Below are 20,283 nucleotides of genomic sequence, written 5' to 3'. Positions count from 1 at the left end.
TGGTGTGTGGCAGGTACTGGCTTGTTCAGTAGACTCTCCTCTGCAGTTCCTTCTTAGCAGGTAGCCTTACCATTGAACGGTTGTGTTGTTAAAGTGAAAAGTAATGCCTCCACCTTCGTAACTCCTCAGCAGATGGCAGTACAAGTATGTGGCAGGTACTAGCTTGTTCAGTAGACTCTCCTCTGCAGTTCCATTTTGGCGGGATGCCTTAGCATTGAACGGTTGTGTTGTTAAAGTGCAAAGTATGGAACCCTGCGCAGATGGTTGGTCAATGCGACTTAAGCAAAGTATGCGGCAGGTACTGGCTTGTTCAGTAGACTCTCCTCTACAGTTCCATTGTGACGGAAAGCCTTAGCATTGAACGGTTGTGTTATTAAAGTGCAAAGTATGGAACCCTGCACAGACGGTTGGTCAATGCGACTTAAGCAAAGTATGCGGCAGGTACTGGCTTGTTCAGTAGAGTCTCTTCTACAGTTCCATTTTGGCGGGAAGCCTTAGCATTGAACGGTTGTGTTGTGAAAGTGCGAAGTATGGAACCCTGCGCACACGGTCGGTCAATGCAACTTAAACAACGTATACGGCAGGTACTGGCTTGTTCAGTAGACTCTCCTCTACAGTTACATTGTGGCGGGAAGCCTTAGCATTGAACAGTTGTGTTGTGAAAGTGTGAAGTATGGAACTCTGTGCAGACCATTGGTCAATGTGACTTAAGCAACGTTCAGTCATTGAATTCTTGACAGCAGAAGGTGTCACCCCAAAGGAGATTCATCAGAGAACGCAAGTTGTTGGGGGTGATTGTGTTAATGTCAGTACTGTACGTCATTGGGCAAGTAAGTTTAAAGATGTTGAGGTGGGAACATCTGACTTGCGTGACAAACAAAGAGTTGGACGTCCTGTGACAGCAACCACTGAATTTCACAAGCAAAAGGTTGACAGATTGATTCAGGACAATCGTCATATCACTCAGAGAGAAATTTCAACTATAATTGGCATTTCACAAGAACGTGTGGGTCACATTACTTCTTTGCTTGGCTATCAGAAGATCTGTGCAGAATGGGTACCCAGGATGAGAGAACTGTGAGAGAACTGTGAGAAACAGAGTGTCGACTTCTTCTGTGACGGCTTCAGAAAACTTGTTCATCGTTGGCAGAAATGTATCCAATTTTCTGGTGATGGGTACCCAGGATGCTGACGCCTGAAATGAAAGCGCACAGACTTGAAACTTCAGAGACTGGATCTCACCACCATACGGCATCCTCCATACAGTCCGGATTTAGTACCATCTGACTTCCATCTGTTCCCGATAACGAAAGAAGATCTGCGGGGACATAATTATGCTTCTGATGAAGATGTTGAGAGAACATAATTGGCATTTCACAAGAACGTGTGGGTCACATTATTGCTTTGCTTGGCTATCAGAAGATCTGTGCACGATGGATACCCAGGATGCTGACGCCTGAAATGAAAGCGCACAGACTTCTTCAGAAAACTTGTTCATTGTTGGCAGAAATGTATCCAATTGTCTGGCGATTATGTGGGAAAGTGAATAGTGGTAGTTAAAGAGCACATTCTAAGGATTATTTCTGCGTTTGATTTATTAAAATATTCCCATCCAAACCCAAGTAAGGAAGGTGGAGGCATTACTTTTCATTCAACCCTCGTACATATGAATAGGAATATATACGGAAGTGGTGCATGAGGATATAATGAGCAGGAGAGAAAGACTCTCAATAGGAAGAGCCGGGATGAAAAAGCCGGGCTCCTCGTTTCAGAGGAGATTCCATCTGAACATGAGGAAGAACTTTCTGACTGTGAGAGCCGTTCAGCAGTGGAACTCTCTGCCCCGGAGGGAGTGTGGTGGAGGCTCCTTCTTTGGAAGCTTTTAAGCAGAGGCTGGATGGCCATCTGTCAGGGGTGATTTGAATGCAATATTCCTGCTTCTTGGCAGAATGGGGTTGGACTGGATGGCCCAGGAGGTCTCTTCCAACTCTTTGATTCTATGATTCTATGCAGTCCCTCCATCACAAAATTCGCAGTGACCTTTGGTGTCCGTGAGAGGAGCAACACAAAACCCGTTCAGCCTTTTTAAGCATTCCAAGAAATACTAGAATTTGGAATTGGCCAAAGAAACTGGCAGCCTGCTGAAGCCAGGAAAAAGGAAGCCCTGTTTCGAAGGTTGTTAATTAGTCTTTGGAGTTTGTTACTAGAAGTAATGGCAATGATCGCTGGCTTAATAGGCAGCTTTTCAAAAGAATCAGAGCAATTCACGGCATTGCAGATACACCTTCCTTCCTTCCTTCCTTCTTTCCTTCCTTCCTTCCTTCTGTCAGTCCTTCCTTCCTTTTTTTAAGCACAGCATACAATTAAAATAACTGCTAGAATCAGAATCCATTGGCAGATAATATTTTTCATTAAGACTAACTAAAATTCCATGGAGAATCCTGATGAAACTGCAAACTGCTCAATCATCTAGAATCGTTAGTGTGAATAGTGTCTAGATCTAGGGATAGTCCTGCTCCCCATGCTCCATTCCACTTTGGTGAGACCACTTTACCTGGAATATTGGGTCCAATTCTGGGCACCACAATTCAAGAGAGATGTTGACTCTAAGCTGGAATGTGTCCAGGGTCTGGAGAACAAGCCCTACGAGGAGCAGCTTAAGGAGCTGGGCATGTTTAGCCTGAAGAGGAGAAAGCTGAGAGGAGATATGATAGCCATGGATAAATATGTGAGAGGAAGCCACAGGGAAGAGGAGGGAGCAAGCTTCCTTTCTGCTTCCATGGAGACTAGGACGCAAGGGAACAATGGCTTCCAACTACAAGAGAGGAGATTCCATCTGAACATTAGGAAGAACTTCCTGACTGTGAGAGCCGTTCAGCAGTGGAACTCACTGCCCCGGAGGGAGTGTGGTGGAGGCTCCTTCTTTGGAAACTTTTACACAGAGGCTGGATGGCCATCTGTCAGGGGTGCTTTGAATGCAATATTCCTGCTTCTTGGCAGAATGGGATTGGACGGGATGATGGCCCATGAGGTCTCTTCCAACTCTTTGATTCTAGGATTCTATGATCCCTGTCGGAAGTGGCCACACCCAGCTCCTTCAAAGTCAAGCCAGTCACTTCAAGGATGCCATCCATCTACCTTGCCCTTGGTCGGCCCCTCTTCCTTTTTCCTTCCATTTTCCCCAGCACCGTTGTCTTCTCTAAGCTTTCCTTTCTTCTCATGACGTGGCCAAAGGACTTCATCTTGGCCTCTACTATTCTTCCCTCCAATGAGCAGTCAGGCTTAATTTCTTGAAGTATGGACTGGTTGGATCTTCTCGTGGTCCAAGGCACTCTCAGAACTTTCCTCCAACACCACAGTTCCAAAACACTTCTCTTCCTTCACTCAGCCTTCCTTCTGCTGCAGCTCTCACATCCGTAGGTGACTACTATGGGAAATACCATGGCTTTGGCTATGCAGATCTTCGTTGCCAGTGTGATGTCTCTACTCTTCACTCTTTGATCGAGACTGGTCCTTGCTCTCCTCCCAAGAAGGAAGCGTCTCCTGATTTCCTGGCTCCAGTCCACATCTGCACTCATCTTCCTGCCTAGAAATACAAAGCCTGTCCCGGCCTCCACGTTTTTTCCTTCTCTTTTCCAGTTGTCAATCATTCTTGTTGCCATAATCTTGGTTTTTTTGAGCTCGGGTATACTAGCAAGTATACTAACGTGCTATTTTAGCACATAGGGATTGTGAAAACCCACCTTTTGGTGTAGGTGGGCACTCCACTCCACTATCCAATAGAGCAGTGGTGCTCAACCTTTCCAACACCATGACTCATAAATATGCTTCCTCATATTGTGGTGACCCCCCTTTGCCAGCCGGCGGGAGCGCGAGGGACACGAGGGAGGCCTCGCACAGCCATTTTGAGGGGGCGGGGCCAACCGAGGCGCCTTCGCCACCCCCAGAAAATGGCCCAGCGACCCCTCTGGGGGTCGCAACCCCCAGGTTGAGAACCGCTGCCATAGAGGCTTTCTTCCCTGTTTGAACATCGCTAGAAGGTTGCCCTTGAAACTTTGGAGGGAATGAGTGGAAGGACAGTAGGGACGTTTGTGATGCCGAAAGGCGGCACACGCACACGCACAGATATATATCTTCTCCAAAATCAAGGTTTCTTCCTGCTGTTGTTGCGCCATCCTAATTAAAGGCGAAGAGATGTGTCAGGAGATTGTAATTAGGGCAGGAAAAAAAGGAACAAGCGAGCCTCTGTCTGGGTTCAAAGCTGCTCGGGAGCACCCAGCTCCAGATGCTCTGGATCCTGAGGGGGAGACGGGAGAAGGGGAGCGTGGTTGCGCGGCAACGTGGACGGAGGAGCCAGGCATGCCAGCGCTTTGGAACAAGGGAAGCCAGGAGGGGAAAAGTTACCTACTTTAACATCATCGCCCTTGATTTCCCTCTCCCCCCCCCCCCCCCCCCCCGCACTTCCATGAAGTCAAAGAGAACAAACCTTGGCTCGCTTTTTCTTCTCTCCATCTTCGTTTCTCTCTTTGCTTGGTGCCACCGGAGCAGAGTCAAGTGGCAAAGGCCCACTTGGAGGCTCAGAATATCCCTTCCTGCCATTTTTGCAAAGATAAGGTCTGTTCCACTTCTGAACCAAAGGCCCCCAAGCCCCACATCTCAGCAACAACTCATACGAAAAGTTTCTGCACTTTTTCAAAACACTTATTCATAGAATCCTAGAGTTGGAAGAGACCTCGTGGGTCATCATCCAGTCCAAACCCATTCTGCCAAGAAGCAGGAAAATTGCATTCAAAGCACACACACCCCTCCGAAAGATGGCCATCCAGCCTCTGTTTTAAAGCCTCCAAAGAAGGAGCTTCCACAACACTCTGGGGCAGAGAGTTCCACTGCTGAACAGCTCTCACAGTAGGAAGATCATAGAATCATAGAATCCTAGAGTTGGAAGAGACCTCCTGGGTCATCATCCAGTTCAACCCGTTCTGCCAAGAAGCAGGAAAATTGCATTCAGAGCACCCCCAACAGATGGCCATCCAGCCTCTGTTTCAAAGCTTCCAAAGAAGGAGCTTCCACAACACTCTGGGGCAGAGAGTTCCACTGCTGAACAGCTCTCACAGTAGGAAGATCATAGAATCATAGAATCCTAGAGTTGGAAGAGACCTCCTGGGTCATCATCCAGTTCAACCCGTTCTGCCAAGAAGCAGGAAAATTGCATTCAGAGCACCCCCAACAGATGGCCATCCAGCCTCTGTTTCAAAGCTTCCAAAGAAGGAGCTTCCACAACACTCTGGGGCAGAGAGTTCCACTGCTGAACGGCTCTCACAGTAGGAAGATCATAGAATCATAGAATCAAAGAGTTGGAAGAGACCTCATGGGCCATCCAGTCCAACCCCGTTCTGCCAAGAAGCAGGAAAATTGCATTCAAAGCACACACACCCCTCCGAAAGATGGCCATCCAGCCTCTGTTTTAAAGCCTCCAAAGAAGAAGCCTCCACCACACTCTGGGGCAGAGAGTTCCACTGCTGAACAGCTCTCACAGTCAGGAAGGTCTTCCTCATGTTCAGATTGAGTCTTCTTTCTTGTAGTTTGAAGCCGTTGTTCCATTGCGTCCTAGTCTCCAGGGCAGCAGAAAGGAAGCTTGCTCCCTCCTCCCTATGACAAGCACCCTGTTTAAGGAGTTCCATTGGCTACCGTTCATCTTCCGGTCCCAATTCAAGGTACAGGTTATCACCTAAAAAGCTCTAAACGGTTTGGGACCCGCCTACCTTCGTGATCACATCTCTCTCCATGAAGCAGCCCGAACTCTCCGATCTTCAGTGGAGGCCCTCCTTTCACCCTTGCCAGTTTCTCAGCCTCACCTTGTGGGTACAAGGGAGAGAGCCTTCTCCTCGGTGGCCCCCCAACTCTGGAACTCATTGCCCGGAGAGCTTAGGAAAGCCCCTCCCTTAGAAACCTTTAAAAAAGAATCTCAAGACCTGGCTCTGGGGAGTAGCCACACAAGCTTTAGCCATTGCCCCTCTCAACATTTTGACCTAGGAGTAAGTTTATGATTATAATATTATTATTGGTATTCCTATGGATGTCCCGGTCCTCAAACACTCTCTGCTTCATTTAGAAAAAAGCTGCACTCGCAGAGCTCAGGCGGTGTTGTATTTCAGTGTCAATGTTGACTTTGGTGGAGAGGTGGCTGCCAAGGGAGCGGAAATGGTCCGCGTTTTCTAACGTTACACCATTAAGCTGTATTTCTGGCATTGGAAAGGGATTGGCTTGTGACTTTTGCTGGAAGAGCACGTTGGTCTTCTCGATGTTCAATGAGAGGCTGAGCTGCTCATATGCTTCTGCGAAAGTGTTTAGAGTGGCTTGTAGGACTTCTTCTGCATGCACACAGATGACGTTGTCATCAGCATATTGGAGTTCTATACCAGATGTTGTTGACCTTGCAAAGGCATTCGAGACTGTGAATCGCAGCGCTCTCTGGACCATCCTCCAAAAAATTTGGGTGCCCTAACAAATTTGTGAACACCTTGCGGCTCCCCCATGATGACATGATGGCAACAGTCGTGGACAACAATCGCTTCAATGCTGGTGGTATTTGCTTCTTCTTCCAGCATGCTGGTGTTTGCCTTCCCAAGAGATTTCCTAGGCAGCGCTGATGGATTCGTTCCAGGAGTTGCATGTGATGTCTGTAGACAGTCCACGTTTCATAGGCATATAACAAGGTTGGGATGACAATAGCTTTATAAGCAAGCGCCTTGGTATCCCTACGGATGTCCCAGTCCTCAAACATTCTCTGCTTCATTCGGAAGAATGCTGCACTCGCAGAGCTCAGGCGGTGTTGTATTTTGGTGTTGAGGTGGCTGCCAAGGGAACGGAAATAGCTTTATCAACAAGCCCCTTGGTCTCCCTACGGATGTCCCGGTCCTCAAACACTCTCTGCTTCATTCGGAAGAATGCTGCACTCGCAGAGCTCAGGTGGTGTTGTATTTCAGTCTCAGTGTTGACTTTGGTGGAGAGGGGGCTGCCACAGCAGGGCTGGGAGGACAATAGCTTCATAAACAAGCACCTTGCTCTCCCTACGGATGCCCCAGTCCTCAAACACTCTCTGCTTCATTTGGGAAAATGCTGCACTCGCAGAGCTCAGGTGGTGGTGTATTTCAGTGTCAGTGTTGACATCTGTAGACAGTCCACGTTTCACAGGCGTATAGCAGGGTTGGGAGGACAATGGCTTTATAGACAAGCCCCTTGGTCTCCCTATGGATGTCCCAGTCCTCAAACACTCTCTGCTTCATTCGGAAGAATGCTGCACTCGCAGAGCTCAGGCGGTGTTGTATTTCAGTGTCAATGTTGACGTCTGTAGACAGTCCACATCTCGCAGGCATATAGCAGGGTTGGGAGGACAATAGCTCTATAAACAAGCCCCTTGGTCTCCCTATGGATGTCTCAGTCCTCAAACACTCTCTGCTTCATTCGGAAGAATGCTGCACTCGCAGAGCTCAGGCGGTGTTGTATTTCAGCGTCAATGTTGACGTCTGTAGACAGTCCACATCTCGCAGGCATATAGCAGGGTTGGGAGGACAATAGCTCTATAAACAAGCCCCTTGGTCTCCCTATGGATGTCTCAGTCCTCAAACACTCTCTGCTTCATTCGGAAGAATGCTGCACTCGCAGAGCTCAGGCGGTGTTGTATTTCAGTGTCAATGTTGACGTCTGTAGACAGTCCACATCTCACAGGCATATAGCAGGGTCGGGAGGACAATAGCTTTATAAACAAGCACCTTGCTCTTCCTACAGATGTCCTGGTCCTCAAACACTCTCTGCTTCATTTGGGAAAATGCTGCACTCGCAGAGCTCAGGTGGTGGTGTATTTCAGTGTCAGTGTTGACATCTGTAGACAGTCCACGTTTCACAGGCGTATAGCAGGGTTGGGAGGACAATGGCTTTATCAACAAGCCCCTTGGTCTCCCTACGGATGTCCCGGTCCTCAAACACTCTTTGCTTCATTCGGAAAAATGCTGCACTTGCAGAGCTCAGGTGGTGTTGTATTTCAGTGTCAATGTTGACGTCTGTAGACAGTCCACATCTCGCAGGCATATAGCAGGGTTGGGAGGACAATGGCTTTATAAACAAGCCCCTTGGTCTCCCTATGGATGTCCCAGTCCTCAAACACTCTCTGCTTCATTCGGAAGAATGCTGCACTCGCAGAGCTCAGGCGGTGTTGTATTTCAGTGTCAGTGTTGACGTCTGTAGACAGTCCACATTTCGCAGGCATATAGCAGGGTTGGGAGTGGAATAGCTTTGTAGACAAGCCTCTTGGTCTCCCTACGGATGTCCCGGTCCTCAAACACTCTCTGCTTCATTTGGAAAAATGCTGCACTCGCAGAGCTCAGGCGGTGTTGTATTTCAGTGTCAATGTTGACATCTATAGACAGTCCACATTTCGCAGGCATATAGCAGGGTTGGGAGTGGAATAGCTTTGTAGACAAGCCTCTTGGTCTCCCTACGGATGTGCTGGTCCTCAAACACTCTCTGCTTCATTCGGGAAAATGCTGCACTCGCAGAGCTCAGGCGGTGTTGTATTGTAGTGTAAAATGTTGACGTTCTGCAGGGATATAGCAGGGTTGGGAGGGGAATGGCTTTATCAACAAGCCCCTTGGTCTCCCTACGGATGTCTCAGTCCTCAAACACTCTCTGCTTCATTCGGGAAAATGCTGCACTCGCAGAGCTCAGGCGGTGTTGTATTTTAGTGTAAAATGTTGACGTTCTGCAGGGATATAGCAGGGTTGGGAGGACAATGGCTTTATAGACAAGCACCTTGGTCTCCCTATGGATGTCCTGGTCCTCAAGCACTCTTTGCTTCATTCAGAAAAATGCTGCACTTGCAGAGCTCAGGTGGTGTTGTATTTCAGTGTCAATGTTGACTTTGGTGGAGAGGTGGCTGCCAAGGGAGCGGAAATGGTCCACGTTTCCTAATGTTACACCATGCTTTAAAACTGCATTGATTCCAGGGTGCAGATGCATCCTCCGTTCAAGGTGGATTCCACCCTTGGGTAGAAGGCAGTTTTCTGCCTGTGATAATAATCCCGCTTTTGATCTTGTGCTCAGGTAATTCCTGCCCTCTTTGATTTATCACTTTCCGCCTCGCTGGCGCTCTGATGGATAGTTTTAATTTACAGCTGACTGACACTTCTCTCTAAGCCTTGGCGGTAATTTGGGGGCTTCGTGGATTCCCGTTTGAACTTTGCCACCGGCTGTCAGTCTCATCCAGAGCGCATCACAAGCCCTGGTGTTGTGTCTAGCAGCGGAGGCATCCTTGGGTTCCTCTCCTCCTCCTCCTCCTCCATTTCCCATTGCTTAAGCCAATGCCTTTTTGGATTGCCTAATACCTTTCCTTTGTGTCCGCCAATCTATTTCTTCGTTGCTTTCTGTGACCCCTTCTGCCCCCATTTTACTTGGTTGAAGTCAATGTGCTAACTAACGGCGCTAGTCTTGCTAGAGAAAATCGATCTCCCTTTTTGCCAGAAACCATTGATCCATCCCACAGAATACTCCCTGGTCAAAGTGGTCCCTGGTCAAAGTGGTCCCTGGTCAAGTGGTTCCTGGTCAAGTGGTTCCTGGTCAAAGTGGTTCCTGGTCTAATTGGTCCCTGGTCAAAGTGGTCCCTGGTCAAAGTGGTCCCTAGTCAAGTGGTGCCTGGTCCAAGTAGTCCCTGGTCATAATGGTCCTTGGTCCAAGTGGTCCTTGGTCAAAGTAGTCCCTGCTCCAAGTGGTCCCTGGTCATAGTGGTCCCTAGTCAAGTGGTTCCTGGTCAAAGTGGTCCCTGGTCATAGTGGTCCCTGGTCAAAGTGGTTCTTGGTCAAAGTGGTCCCTAGTCAAGTGGTTCCTGGTCAAAGTGGTCCCTGGTCATAATGGTCCTTGGTCCAAGTGGTCCTTGGTCAAAGTAGTCCCTGCTCCAAGTGGTCCCTGGTCATAGTGGTCCCTAGTCAAGTGGTTCCTGGTCAAAGTGGTCCCTGGTCAAGTGGTTCCTGGTCAAAGTGGTCCCTGGTCAAGTGGTCCCTGGTCAAAGTGGTCCCTATTGAAGTGGTCCCTGGTCAAAGTGGTCCCTGGTCATAGTGGTCCCTGGTTCAAGTGGTACCTGGTCAAAGTGGTCCCTGGTCAAAGTGGTCCCTGGTCAAAGTGGTCCTTGGTCAAAGTGGTCCCTGGTCAAAGTGGTCCCTGATCAAAGTGGTCCCTATTGAAGTGGTCCCTGGTCAAAGTGGTCCCTGGTCATAGTGGTCCCTGGTTCAAGTGGTACCTGGTCAAAGTGGTCCCTGGTCAAAGTGGTCCCTGGTCAAAGTGGTCCCTGGTCAAGTGGTTCCTGGTCAAAGTGGTCCCTGGTCAAGTGGTCCCTGGTCAAAGTGGTCCCTATTGAAGTGGTCCCTGGTCAAAGTGGTCCCTGGTCATAGTGGTCCCTGGTTCAAGTGGTACCTGGTCAAAGTGGTCCCTGGTCAAAGTGGTCCCTGGTCAAAGTGGTCCCTGGTCAAAGTGGTCCTTGGTCAAAGTGGTCCCTGGTCAAGTGGTCTCTGGTCAAAAAAAGGCTGGGAACCACTGGTATACATCATGCTGATCAATTCAGATTGTACAATGTCTCTCATTTTTCGTAATGAATCCTGTCTTTTTACTCTCTGGCCTCCTTGTTTTTGTTCTCCGTGGGGGTCGTTTTGCGCTCGTTGCTTCTGTTGGCTGTGGTAGAAAGGCACGAGGAATTCAGCAACGGCCCCTTCAGTAATTCCACAGATTTCAGAGGTGTCATTTGCAATATGTATATTGAAGTGTTGTGATTTTCAGAAAGCGAATGTCGCAGAACAACCTTTGTCATCTTGTGGCATGCAATGTAATGTCGACGTTCTCTTTCAGAGTGTGTACCGCCTCGTGTTGGCCTTCTCCCATTCTTCTCTCTTCTCTTGTTCTCTCCTGTAGTTTATCCATGTTTTTTGTGCCAATTTCTCACCTGTACTTTCTCCCCTTCACCTTTGCCCCCCAAGTGTTGCCTATCTCTCTCTCTATATATATCTTTCTTGCAGGTTCTCCCCGGCTTGTTGTTCGTCGTCTCACTTTCTGCCTTTCACTTCTGTCTGTTTGTGATTTCAGTGGACTTCTCTGTGTCAAAAAAAGTCTCCTTTTAGAAGCAGAGCAAATTTAGACGCCTCGAAGGTACCCCCTCCCTCCTCCCGACACAGGAAGGTGTAGTGCGCTCCCAGCGACACCCGTGCATGCTTCTCTCGACTAATAACATCATGAAACATTCGGTGTCTTTCTACCCTTCCCCTCCCCGTGTCTCCTTTTCTTTGGTTCTCCTGAAAATATATATATATATTCCACTCATAACATGGACTGCAACATCTCCTGGAACGTTTGCCAGGCCATCGAACGACCAGAGCGCTCGGCATTTACGAAGCTGATCCAGGATCGTTCTCTCCCTCTCCAACCCCTGCCGATTAGAAACTACTCCACGGAGTTAATAAATTCCCCGTGGTCTTCGCTCCTCTTCCTACTGCTTCTCCTACCTATTTCTTCTCCAATTGTACAAGGGCGTTCATTAAAGATTTTCCTGTGGACAGAGAGCAATGAAACTTAGCAAAGGTGTTCCCTGTTTCCCTGAAAATAAGCCGTAGCAGGATTTCTAAGCATTAGCGCAATATAAGCCATACCCTGAAAATAAGACATAGTGATAGGTTATGCAGTGTCCAAAGTCAGGACCCGGTCATTCTGTGTGTGCTGCAAGCTGAGACATAGAGGCATAGAAAGTGAGTGTAAAAGTCTCCTCAGTAAAGTTAGGAGCAGGACGCTCTGCTTTAGGTATTGGGTGGCCTCAGGAGGAAGAAGTAAAGCTGTGGCTGCTGTTTTACTAAGTCACTTCCTCTGAGGTTGCTTGTCATAGATGCAGGTGAAACATCAGGAGGGAATGCCTCTAGAACATGGCCATATAGAATGAAAAAAAACCTACAACAAACTGGTAATGCTGCTGCACCCCAGCACTGATCAGCCACAGGTATTGTGTGTCCTCAGGAGGAAGAAGTAAAGCTGTGGCTGCCGTTTTACTCAGCACTGTAGGTCTCTCTCCCCCAGCACCAACCAACAATGGTCTGTGGAGTTCTCTCACCCCCCACAAACACCAGTAAAGCTGCTGCTCCACAGCACTGACCAGGAAATAGGCATTGTGTCTCCTCAGGGGGAAGAAGTAAAGCTGTGGCTGCCGGTTTACTAAGTCACTACCTCTGAGGATGCTTGCCATAGATGGAGGTGAACCATCAGGGGAGAATGCCTCTAGAACATGGCCATATAGAATGAAGAAGACCTACAACAAATCAGTACAGCTGCTGCTCCCCAGCACCGACCAGCAACAGGCATTGTGTGTCCTCAGGAGGAGGAAGTAAAGCTGTGGCTGCCATTTTACTCAGCACTGTGGGTCTCTTTCCCCCAGCACTGACCAGCAATGGTCTGTGGTTTTCTCTCTACCCCCCACAAACACCAGTAAAGCTGCTGCTCCCAAGCACTGACGAGCAACAGGTATTGTGTATCCTCAGGGAGAAGAAGTAAAGCTGTGGCTGCCGTTTTACTCAGCACTGTAGGTCTCTCTCCCCTAGCACCAACCAACAATGGTCTGTGGAGTTCTCTCACCCCCCACAAACACCAGTAAAGCTGCTGCTCCATAGCACTGACCAGGAAATAGGCATTGTGTCTCCTCAGGGGGAAGAAGTAAAGCTGTGGCTGCCGGTTTACTAAGTCACTACCTCTGAGGATGCTTGCCATAGATGGAGGTGAACCATCAGGAGAGAATGCCTCTAGAACATGGCCATATAGAATGAAGAAGACCTACAACAAATCAGTACAGCTGCTGCTCCCCAGCACCGACCAGCAACAGGCATTGTGTATCCTCAGGAGGAAGAAGTAAAGCTGCGGCTGCTGTTTTACACAGCACTGTGGGTCTCTCTCCCTCATCACTGATCAGCAATGGTCTATGTGTTTCTCTCACCCCCCACAAATACCAGTAAAGTTGCTGCTCCCCAGCACTGACCAGAAACAGGCATTTTGTGTCCTCAGGAGGAAGAAGTAAAGTTGTGGCTGCCGGTTTACTCAGCACTGTGGGTCTCTTTCCCCCAGCACTGACCAACAATGGTCTGTGGGTTTCTCTCTCACCCCCACAAACACCAGTAAAGTTGCCGCTTCCCAGCACTGACCAGCAACTGGTATTGTGTGTCCTCAGGGGGAAGAAGTAAAGCTGAGGCTGCTGTTTTACTCAGCACTGTGGGTCTCCCTTCCCCAGCACTGACCAGCAATGGTCTGTGGCTCTCTCTCACCCCCCACAAACACCAGTAAGGCTTCTGCTCCCAAGCACTGACCAGCAACAGGTATTGTGTATCCTCAGGGGGGAGAAGTAAAGCTCAGACCATTGCTGGTCAGTGCTGGGGAAGGGAGACCTACAGTGCTGAGTAAAACGGCAGCCACAGCTTTACTTCTTCCTCCTGAGGACACACAATACCAGTTGCTGATCAATGCTGGGGAGCAGCAGCTTTACAGTGTTTGTGGGGGTGAGAGAGAAACCCACAGACCATTGCTGGTCAGTGCTGGAGGAAAGACACCCACAGTGCTGAGTAAACCGGCAGCCACAGCTTTACTTCTTCCTCCTGAGGACACAAAATGCCTGTTTCTGGTCAGTGCTGGGGAGCAGCAACTTTTTCTTAGCACTGTGGGTCTCTCTACCCCAGCACCAACCAGCAATGGTCTGTGGGTTTCTCTCTCACCCCCACAAAGACCAGTAAAGCTGCTGCTCCCCAGCACTGACCAGAAATTTATTTATTTATTTATTTATTTGGGGTTCTTTTACCCCGCCCTTCTCACCCCGAAGGGGACTCAGGGCGGCTTACAAAAGCAAGGCACAATTTGATGCCTGCATCATAAAAACAATCAACACAAAATTACATCAATACACAGTTAACACCAAATATACATTATAACCATTATAATATACATTATATACATTATATACATTATAACAGACATTTTGTGTCCTCAGGAGGAAGAAGTAAAGCTATGGCTGCTGGTTTACTCACTTCAGCACCTGTAACATCAAGACCATTATCAGTTCTGAGTTGTAAATTGGCACGTAACCTATAGAGACCTATATCATCACACATGTGCAGTTTCAGCATCCTGTGATAAATAGAAATGGGTCTGGGGAAATCTTTAATGAACGCCCCTCGTATATCCTGTACCATCTATGGATTTTCTAAGGTTTTCTAAGGTGGCTTCACACCTCCTGCTAATTCTGGAGAGGACATTCGTTCCTCTTTGGCTTGAAGTCATTGCCCAGCCCCAATGTCCCCAAACCTGGCAATATCCGCTCTGCTTTGGATGCTCTTTCCAAGGTCACCAGGGATCATGTTTCCAGGTTATTTCGCTTGCCATGTGGAAAACGCAACATTTCTCCTAGTTGTGGGTTTGTTTTGGTTCGTTGGTTTGTGTTTTTTGGCAAACGACTGGGAGAGTTGATGCTGGATCTTCTTCTTAAATGATGTTTTTTTTCCTTCCGACCAAATTTGCACTGGATTTGGGATCTTGAATCACTTGCTCTGATTCAAGCGTCACCAGCTAATCTCACTGGGTTGCATCAACTGATCTAGAGGGACTGAACTGGGGGAGTCTTCACTGCCCATCACACTCTTCCATCGCTCCTCTCTATGGGGGATAGACTCCCTCCCGGCCCCCCACACCTCATATCCTTTGTGTCTTTGTGTATTGAAATGTTCGGATTGCCCCCAGAATTTTGCGAGTATGCATATTTTAAAAAAACACTTGAGCACCGCATCTGATTGCCGTTTTGATATTTGTTATATGCACGTGTTCATTTGACTCAGTAATCAGGAAATTGATTCTTTGGTTGGTCAATTGTCCAACATGTAGCCATTGATCCCACTAAACTCAGTCCATTTCATGTCTGAATAGGGATAATAATTAGGCTTGGTTGATCCAGCTCGTTAATTTCTAATCTCGTTAAGAAATCGTAAATAAAATACCTTTAGAAGCAAAATACCTTTGTCGACGCGTTTTGGCAACCCAGAAGTGTTTTTGCCACATCGAAGCCGCGTCCACCATCTTCCTTACGACTTCCAGCAGTGAATCGTAAATGCTGGGGGCGTGGCCTTCAGGAACAGCTGTTCTTACCCACGCCCACCTCCTTCCTCAGGGAGAAGAAGTAAAGCTGTGGCTTTGCGAGGTGGGCGTGGCTACCTCCCTGGCGACAAGCGGCGATGCGGAAGAGTTGGGCGTAGCCACGCCCACCTCGCAAAGCCCACCTTGCAAAGCCCGCCGGTGCAAAGAGGAAGGAGGTGAGCGTGGGTAAGAACAGCTGTTCCTGAAGGCCACGCCCCCAGCGACCTCCAGGGAGCGCTGTGCTTGGCCACGCCCACCTCTCCCTTGCATGGAAGCTTGCCAGGGAAGAGAAGGAAAGATGAGAGATTTCAAAAGCGTTAGTCTCTCATCTTTCCTTCGCTTCCCCGGCAAGTTGCTGTTGTTGTTGTTATCATTATTATAACCAGGAAGCGATTCGTATTTCCTGGTATTTCCCAACTTTTTTAAAAGAAAATTTCGGAAATAATTTCAAAATCAAACCGCCAGCGCCTCCTATATACAAAACGAGTTTAGAACCATTTTTTTCTTGATCAACCAAGCCTAATAATAATAATGATAACAACAACAACAACAACAACTTGATTTATATCCCCCCACCATCTCCCAAAAGGGACTCGGGGCAGCTTACAAAAGAAGAGCCCCTCCCCCAGAGCCAGAGATGAGCGCTGCCTCCGAAGCCGGAAATGAAAGGGGAAGCCTTTGCCTTTGTTTGTGTTTGTCTGTCTCATTGTATTGTAACAAGGCATTGGATGTTTGCCAGTATCTGTTTACACTGTAATTCACAACAGAATACACAAGGTACGGTAAAATACACATTGCACTGTCAATTTACATAAAACAAATATACTACTCAATAATAATAATAATAATAATAATAATAATAATACTTTATTTATATTCCGCCCTTCTCCCCATGGGTTCTCAGAGCGGATTACAGTGTAAAAAGATTCCGGCAAACATCCAATGCCTTGTTACAATACAATGAGACAGACAAACACAAACAAAGGCAGAGGCTTCTCCTTTCCTTTCCGGCTTCGGAGGCAGCGCTCATCTCTGGCTCTGAGGGAGGCGTTGTTCTCTATCTCCAAGCCGAAGAGCCTGCGTTGTCACCTCCTGGTTGTGTGACCGGCATGACTGCTTAGAGCGTCATATCCCTTTCCCACCAAAGCCTTTACAATCATATACAATGAGACACACAAACACAAACAAAGGCTAAGGCTTCTCCTTTCCTTTCCGGCTTCGGAGGCAGTGCTCATTCCTGGCTCTGAGGGAGGTGCTGTTCTCCATTTCCAAGCCGAGGAGCCTGCGTTGTCACCTCCAGGTTGTGTGACCAGCATGACTACTTGGAGCATCTTGGGCCTTTCCCGCCAAAGCCCGGCCCATCATGTTGTTGTTGATGATGATGGGTACATAACCACAATGTACAACATTGCTGTTTGTGCATCTCTCCCCATTGTCAGCAGAACTCATCTGCTGCACTATGAGAAAGCATAGCTCACACTTGAAAGCCAGACTACGGATGTTTATCAGTGCCATGGCTATAATACTTGCTGGCCATCAGGACTCGGAGAATCATTGGAGATGATTCTCCAAGTCCTGATTCTCTAAGATCTTCCGGGGAGGCCCTCCTTTCATTCCCATGACCGTCACAAGTATGGTTGGTGGGGACGAGACAGAGAGCCTTCTCAATGGTGGCCCCCCGCCTCTGGAATGCCCTCCCCAGGGAAATTAGATAGAACGGTATATAAATAAAGTATTATTATTATTATTATTATTATTATTATTATTAATTATCATTTGGGGCTACAGAATCCCTCAGCCAGTATAGCCATGGTGCGAAGAGATCCTAGGATCCGAGGTCCATAAAGCATTTGTTGCAAGCTCCGAGCTGTAGGCCATTTTGGAAACTCAACGATGAGTCCTCTTCCCTTCCCCGTGTTGACCTGAGTCACCAGGAAGTAAGTCCCATCAAAGAAACAAAGCTTAACATTCCCAATAAACATGCATGCGTTCCAGCCTTAATTTCTGAGAACACACACCACACACTTTCAACAGAAAGGAGGAAACCATGAAAATGAACAAAATCTGGCCACCAGTATTTAAAAAAAAAACTCTAAAATTACAACAGCAAAACAACAGAGAGGAAATAATCAAGGACAGCTAATCACCTCTCAACAAAAGATTGCCCGAAGCACTGCCAAGCCACACCAAACAACTGCCAGGCCATCAAATGCTAATCAAGGTGGTCAGTTGAAACATTCACACCTAGCTCCAGCAGACAAGAGTCCTTTCTCCCACCCTGGACATTCCACAGAGATATAAACCCATTTTCCTAGTTCCAACAGACCTCACTCCCTCTGAGGATGCTTGCCATAGATGCAGGCGAAACGTCAGGAGGGAATGCCTCTAGAACAGGGTTCCTCAAACTATGGCCCGCGGGCCACTTCTGGCCCGCCAAGGGCACTTATCTGGCCCACGGAGGAGGAGCGCCCCCCCCCACACACACACAGTGCCCCTCCCTTGGCTGGCTCACGCTGTCAGGCCTGATGGGCAGCGTGAGCCAGCCAAGGGCAGCTGCTCCGCGCGGCCTACTCGCGTGTAGAGCACCTCACGAGGTGCATCATGCGAGTGTAGGCCGTGCGGTGCTGCTCCTCCCTTGGCAGGCTCACGCTGCCCATCGGGCCCGATGGGCAGTGTGAGCAAACCAAGGGAGGCTTCCCCGGCGCTCCATGCAGTCATGCCAGTGGCCACATGGCCTTGGAGGTGTCTACGGACAACGGCGGCTCTTCGACTTAGCAATGCAGATGAGCACCAGAGTCCCAGAGTCAGGCACCCCAGAGTGGGCTTCATGTCAGAGGAAAACCTTTAACTAGGAAAATGGTGGAAGATCCAGGGTGGGAGAAAGAACTCTTGTCTGTTGGAGGTAGGTAGGAATGTTTCAATTGGCCACCTTGATTACCATTTCGTAGCCTGACAGTTTTTAGGGAGAGGTGATTAGCTAGCCCTGATTGTTTCTTGTCTGGAGTTCCCCTGTGTTTGAGTGTTGTTCTTTATTAACAGTTATAATTTTAGAGTTTTTTTAAATACTGGTAGACAGATTTTGTTCAGAGTAGAAATAGGAAGATTTCCCATTCTCTGCTCCTGGAATTACTGCCTCAAGAGGGCTAAAAAGAACCCCCTCCCTTGAAGGGCCCTTCCACACAGCAAAATAAGATATCTGCAATGTGCAGAGGAATGTTTTAATTGATTTTTTCAAAAAACCTATTGTCAGGATGTGCCTTCATGTTTCCAAGAGATTCCAAGAAGTCTTCTTCAGTCCATACAGTACAAAGCCAAAGAGAGAACTGAGGTTTCCCGCCAAGAGTCTCCCAATCCCCCTCCTGGCCTCGCTCCCCCCTTTCCCCCTTTGCTTATCACAGTTTAGACTACAATTCCTTTCCCACATCTTCAAAGTGAAAGCTTGGCCCAGATGGCCCTACTATAAACTAATCTATCATGGCTGCTCCCTCTAGTGTCAGGAAGAAGACTTCTTGGAATCTCTTGGAAACATGAAGGCACATCCTGACATCTATAGTCCAGCCCTCCAAGGGTCTGAGGGACAGTGAACTGGCCCCCGGTTTACAAAGTTTGAGGACCCCTGCTCTAGAACATGGCCATATAGCCCGAAAAAACCCACAACAACCCTACACACCCCATTGTCATTGGGATGGTGGTGGGAGAAGCAAACGTTGCTCAAAACCGCCATGCATTGCTCTCTTTCTCCGGATCCGATCTTCTGTTCCAACCTGGATAGGTGATGCTACCCACAGATTGTGACAACCACGTGCACATCGCAAGCGTGTGTGTGTGTCTTTCTGCGCCAAGGGAGGCATGCACACCTTTTGTTACGGGCACTTTTGTTCTCTTTTCCAGGTCAAGCAAGCTCTGGGCTTAAAAGGTCTCTTTCTCAGAAATCCAAAGCAGGCCTCTCTCGACAGTCATGCTGCTGGCCAGCTCAACCGCAAAGACTCCTTTAGCAGCCACCTCTTACGCCGGACGGCCAGCGCACCCACCAAGACCCAGAAGAAGGCCAGGAAGGGCTTCCCCGAGATCGCCATCGACACCAAAGACCACGGCTCCGAAGGGACGGGCGACGGCCACGCGCTCGAGGACTCGTCCCACCCTCGTTTCGACCAAGAGCCGGAACGCGGGTCCCCGGCACCTTCTCTCAGGGAGGGCGCCTTCAGGGAGGCTCCCGGCAAGGGGTTGAAAGGTAAGGCCCACAGTTTTGGCAAAGGTAAAAGCAGCCACGCCCATGTCCACAGGGATGCCGCCTTCAGCGAGCCCATCCGGAGGTCCAACCGGGTCCGCCTCCAGGAGCCCCCCGCCGAGAAGCAGGGCGGCGTCTTTGCCCGCTGTGCCGTCAACGGATCGGGCCGCATCGGCATGGCCACCAACTGCATGAAATGCATGATCGGCTCCAACGAGAGCCCTGACCTAGAGTGCAAGTGGAGCAGCCACGCCTCCGCCACTAGACCCGCCACTCAGGAGACCCCTCCCTGCAACCCGTATAGCAGCCTCGCAGGAGACGAGGAGGGGTTAGAGCTCCAAAATTGGGGGATCCAAGAGCAGCAGCCCCAGCCGCGGCCCGACCTGCCCCTCTGCGGCGGCGGCTATGGGGCGGCTGGCCTCCTGCCCATGACCTGCCAGCCTTCTGGGACCTCCTCGGGGAAGAAAAACGGGGACTCTAAATGTCACGGGGTGAAAAGTCAGTCCCGGCAGAGGTGGCAGGGCCAGCCCGGTGGCAAATATGGAAGCACGGTCAACTTGGTGACGGCCAGCAATGGCTCCGTATCCTCCGACTCCAGCAGCTTGGAGAGCCTCGGAAGTCCTGACTTCCCCAAACGCTGGTCTGAGAGCTCCAGAAAACAAGCGGGCACCCTTCAGAGGGAAATGAATGCCTTGTTTGCTGAAAAGCTGGAGGAAATTCGGAGTAAATCCCCCATATTCTTTACTGGTAAGGCCAGATCTTCTTCACCCCGCTGCCTGCTGTAGATCATGCTGCTATTTTAGTTTCCCCTTAGAAGAACCTGCATTGTTTTATTGAGTTTTTTAGTCATTTTTAGCTTTATATGTTGT

The 20,283-nt window shown here is 48.9% G+C and overlaps 1 protein-coding gene across 7 annotated transcripts in view; it reads left to right on the top strand.

Moving 5' to 3' along the window:
* PLCH2 (phospholipase C eta 2) overlaps window positions 1–20,283 on the top strand; it is a 325,113-nt gene that overhangs the window by 294,978 nt on the left and 9,852 nt on the right. For 5 of the 7 annotated variants that reach the window (XM_067472943.1, XM_067472942.1, XM_067472941.1 and 2 more), the window contains one exon: window positions 19,078–19,417. In XM_067472943.1, coding sequence (XP_067329044.1) covers window positions 19,078–19,417 — 340 coding nt within the window. Of the gene's footprint in view, window positions 1–19,077; window positions 20,162–20,283 lie in introns of all 7 variants that reach the window. The other 2 variants (XM_067472946.1, XM_067472944.1) reach the window with 1 other exon arrangement.

This window comes from Anolis sagrei, chromosome 13 (genome assembly GCF_037176765.1).
Source record: "Anolis sagrei isolate rAnoSag1 chromosome 13, rAnoSag1.mat, whole genome shotgun sequence".
In the NCBI taxonomy this organism is placed as follows: domain Eukaryota; kingdom Metazoa; phylum Chordata; class Lepidosauria; order Squamata; family Dactyloidae; genus Anolis; species Anolis sagrei.
Note: the sequence above shows the minus strand (reverse complement) of the source record. Positions and strands in the feature narration are given on the sequence as shown.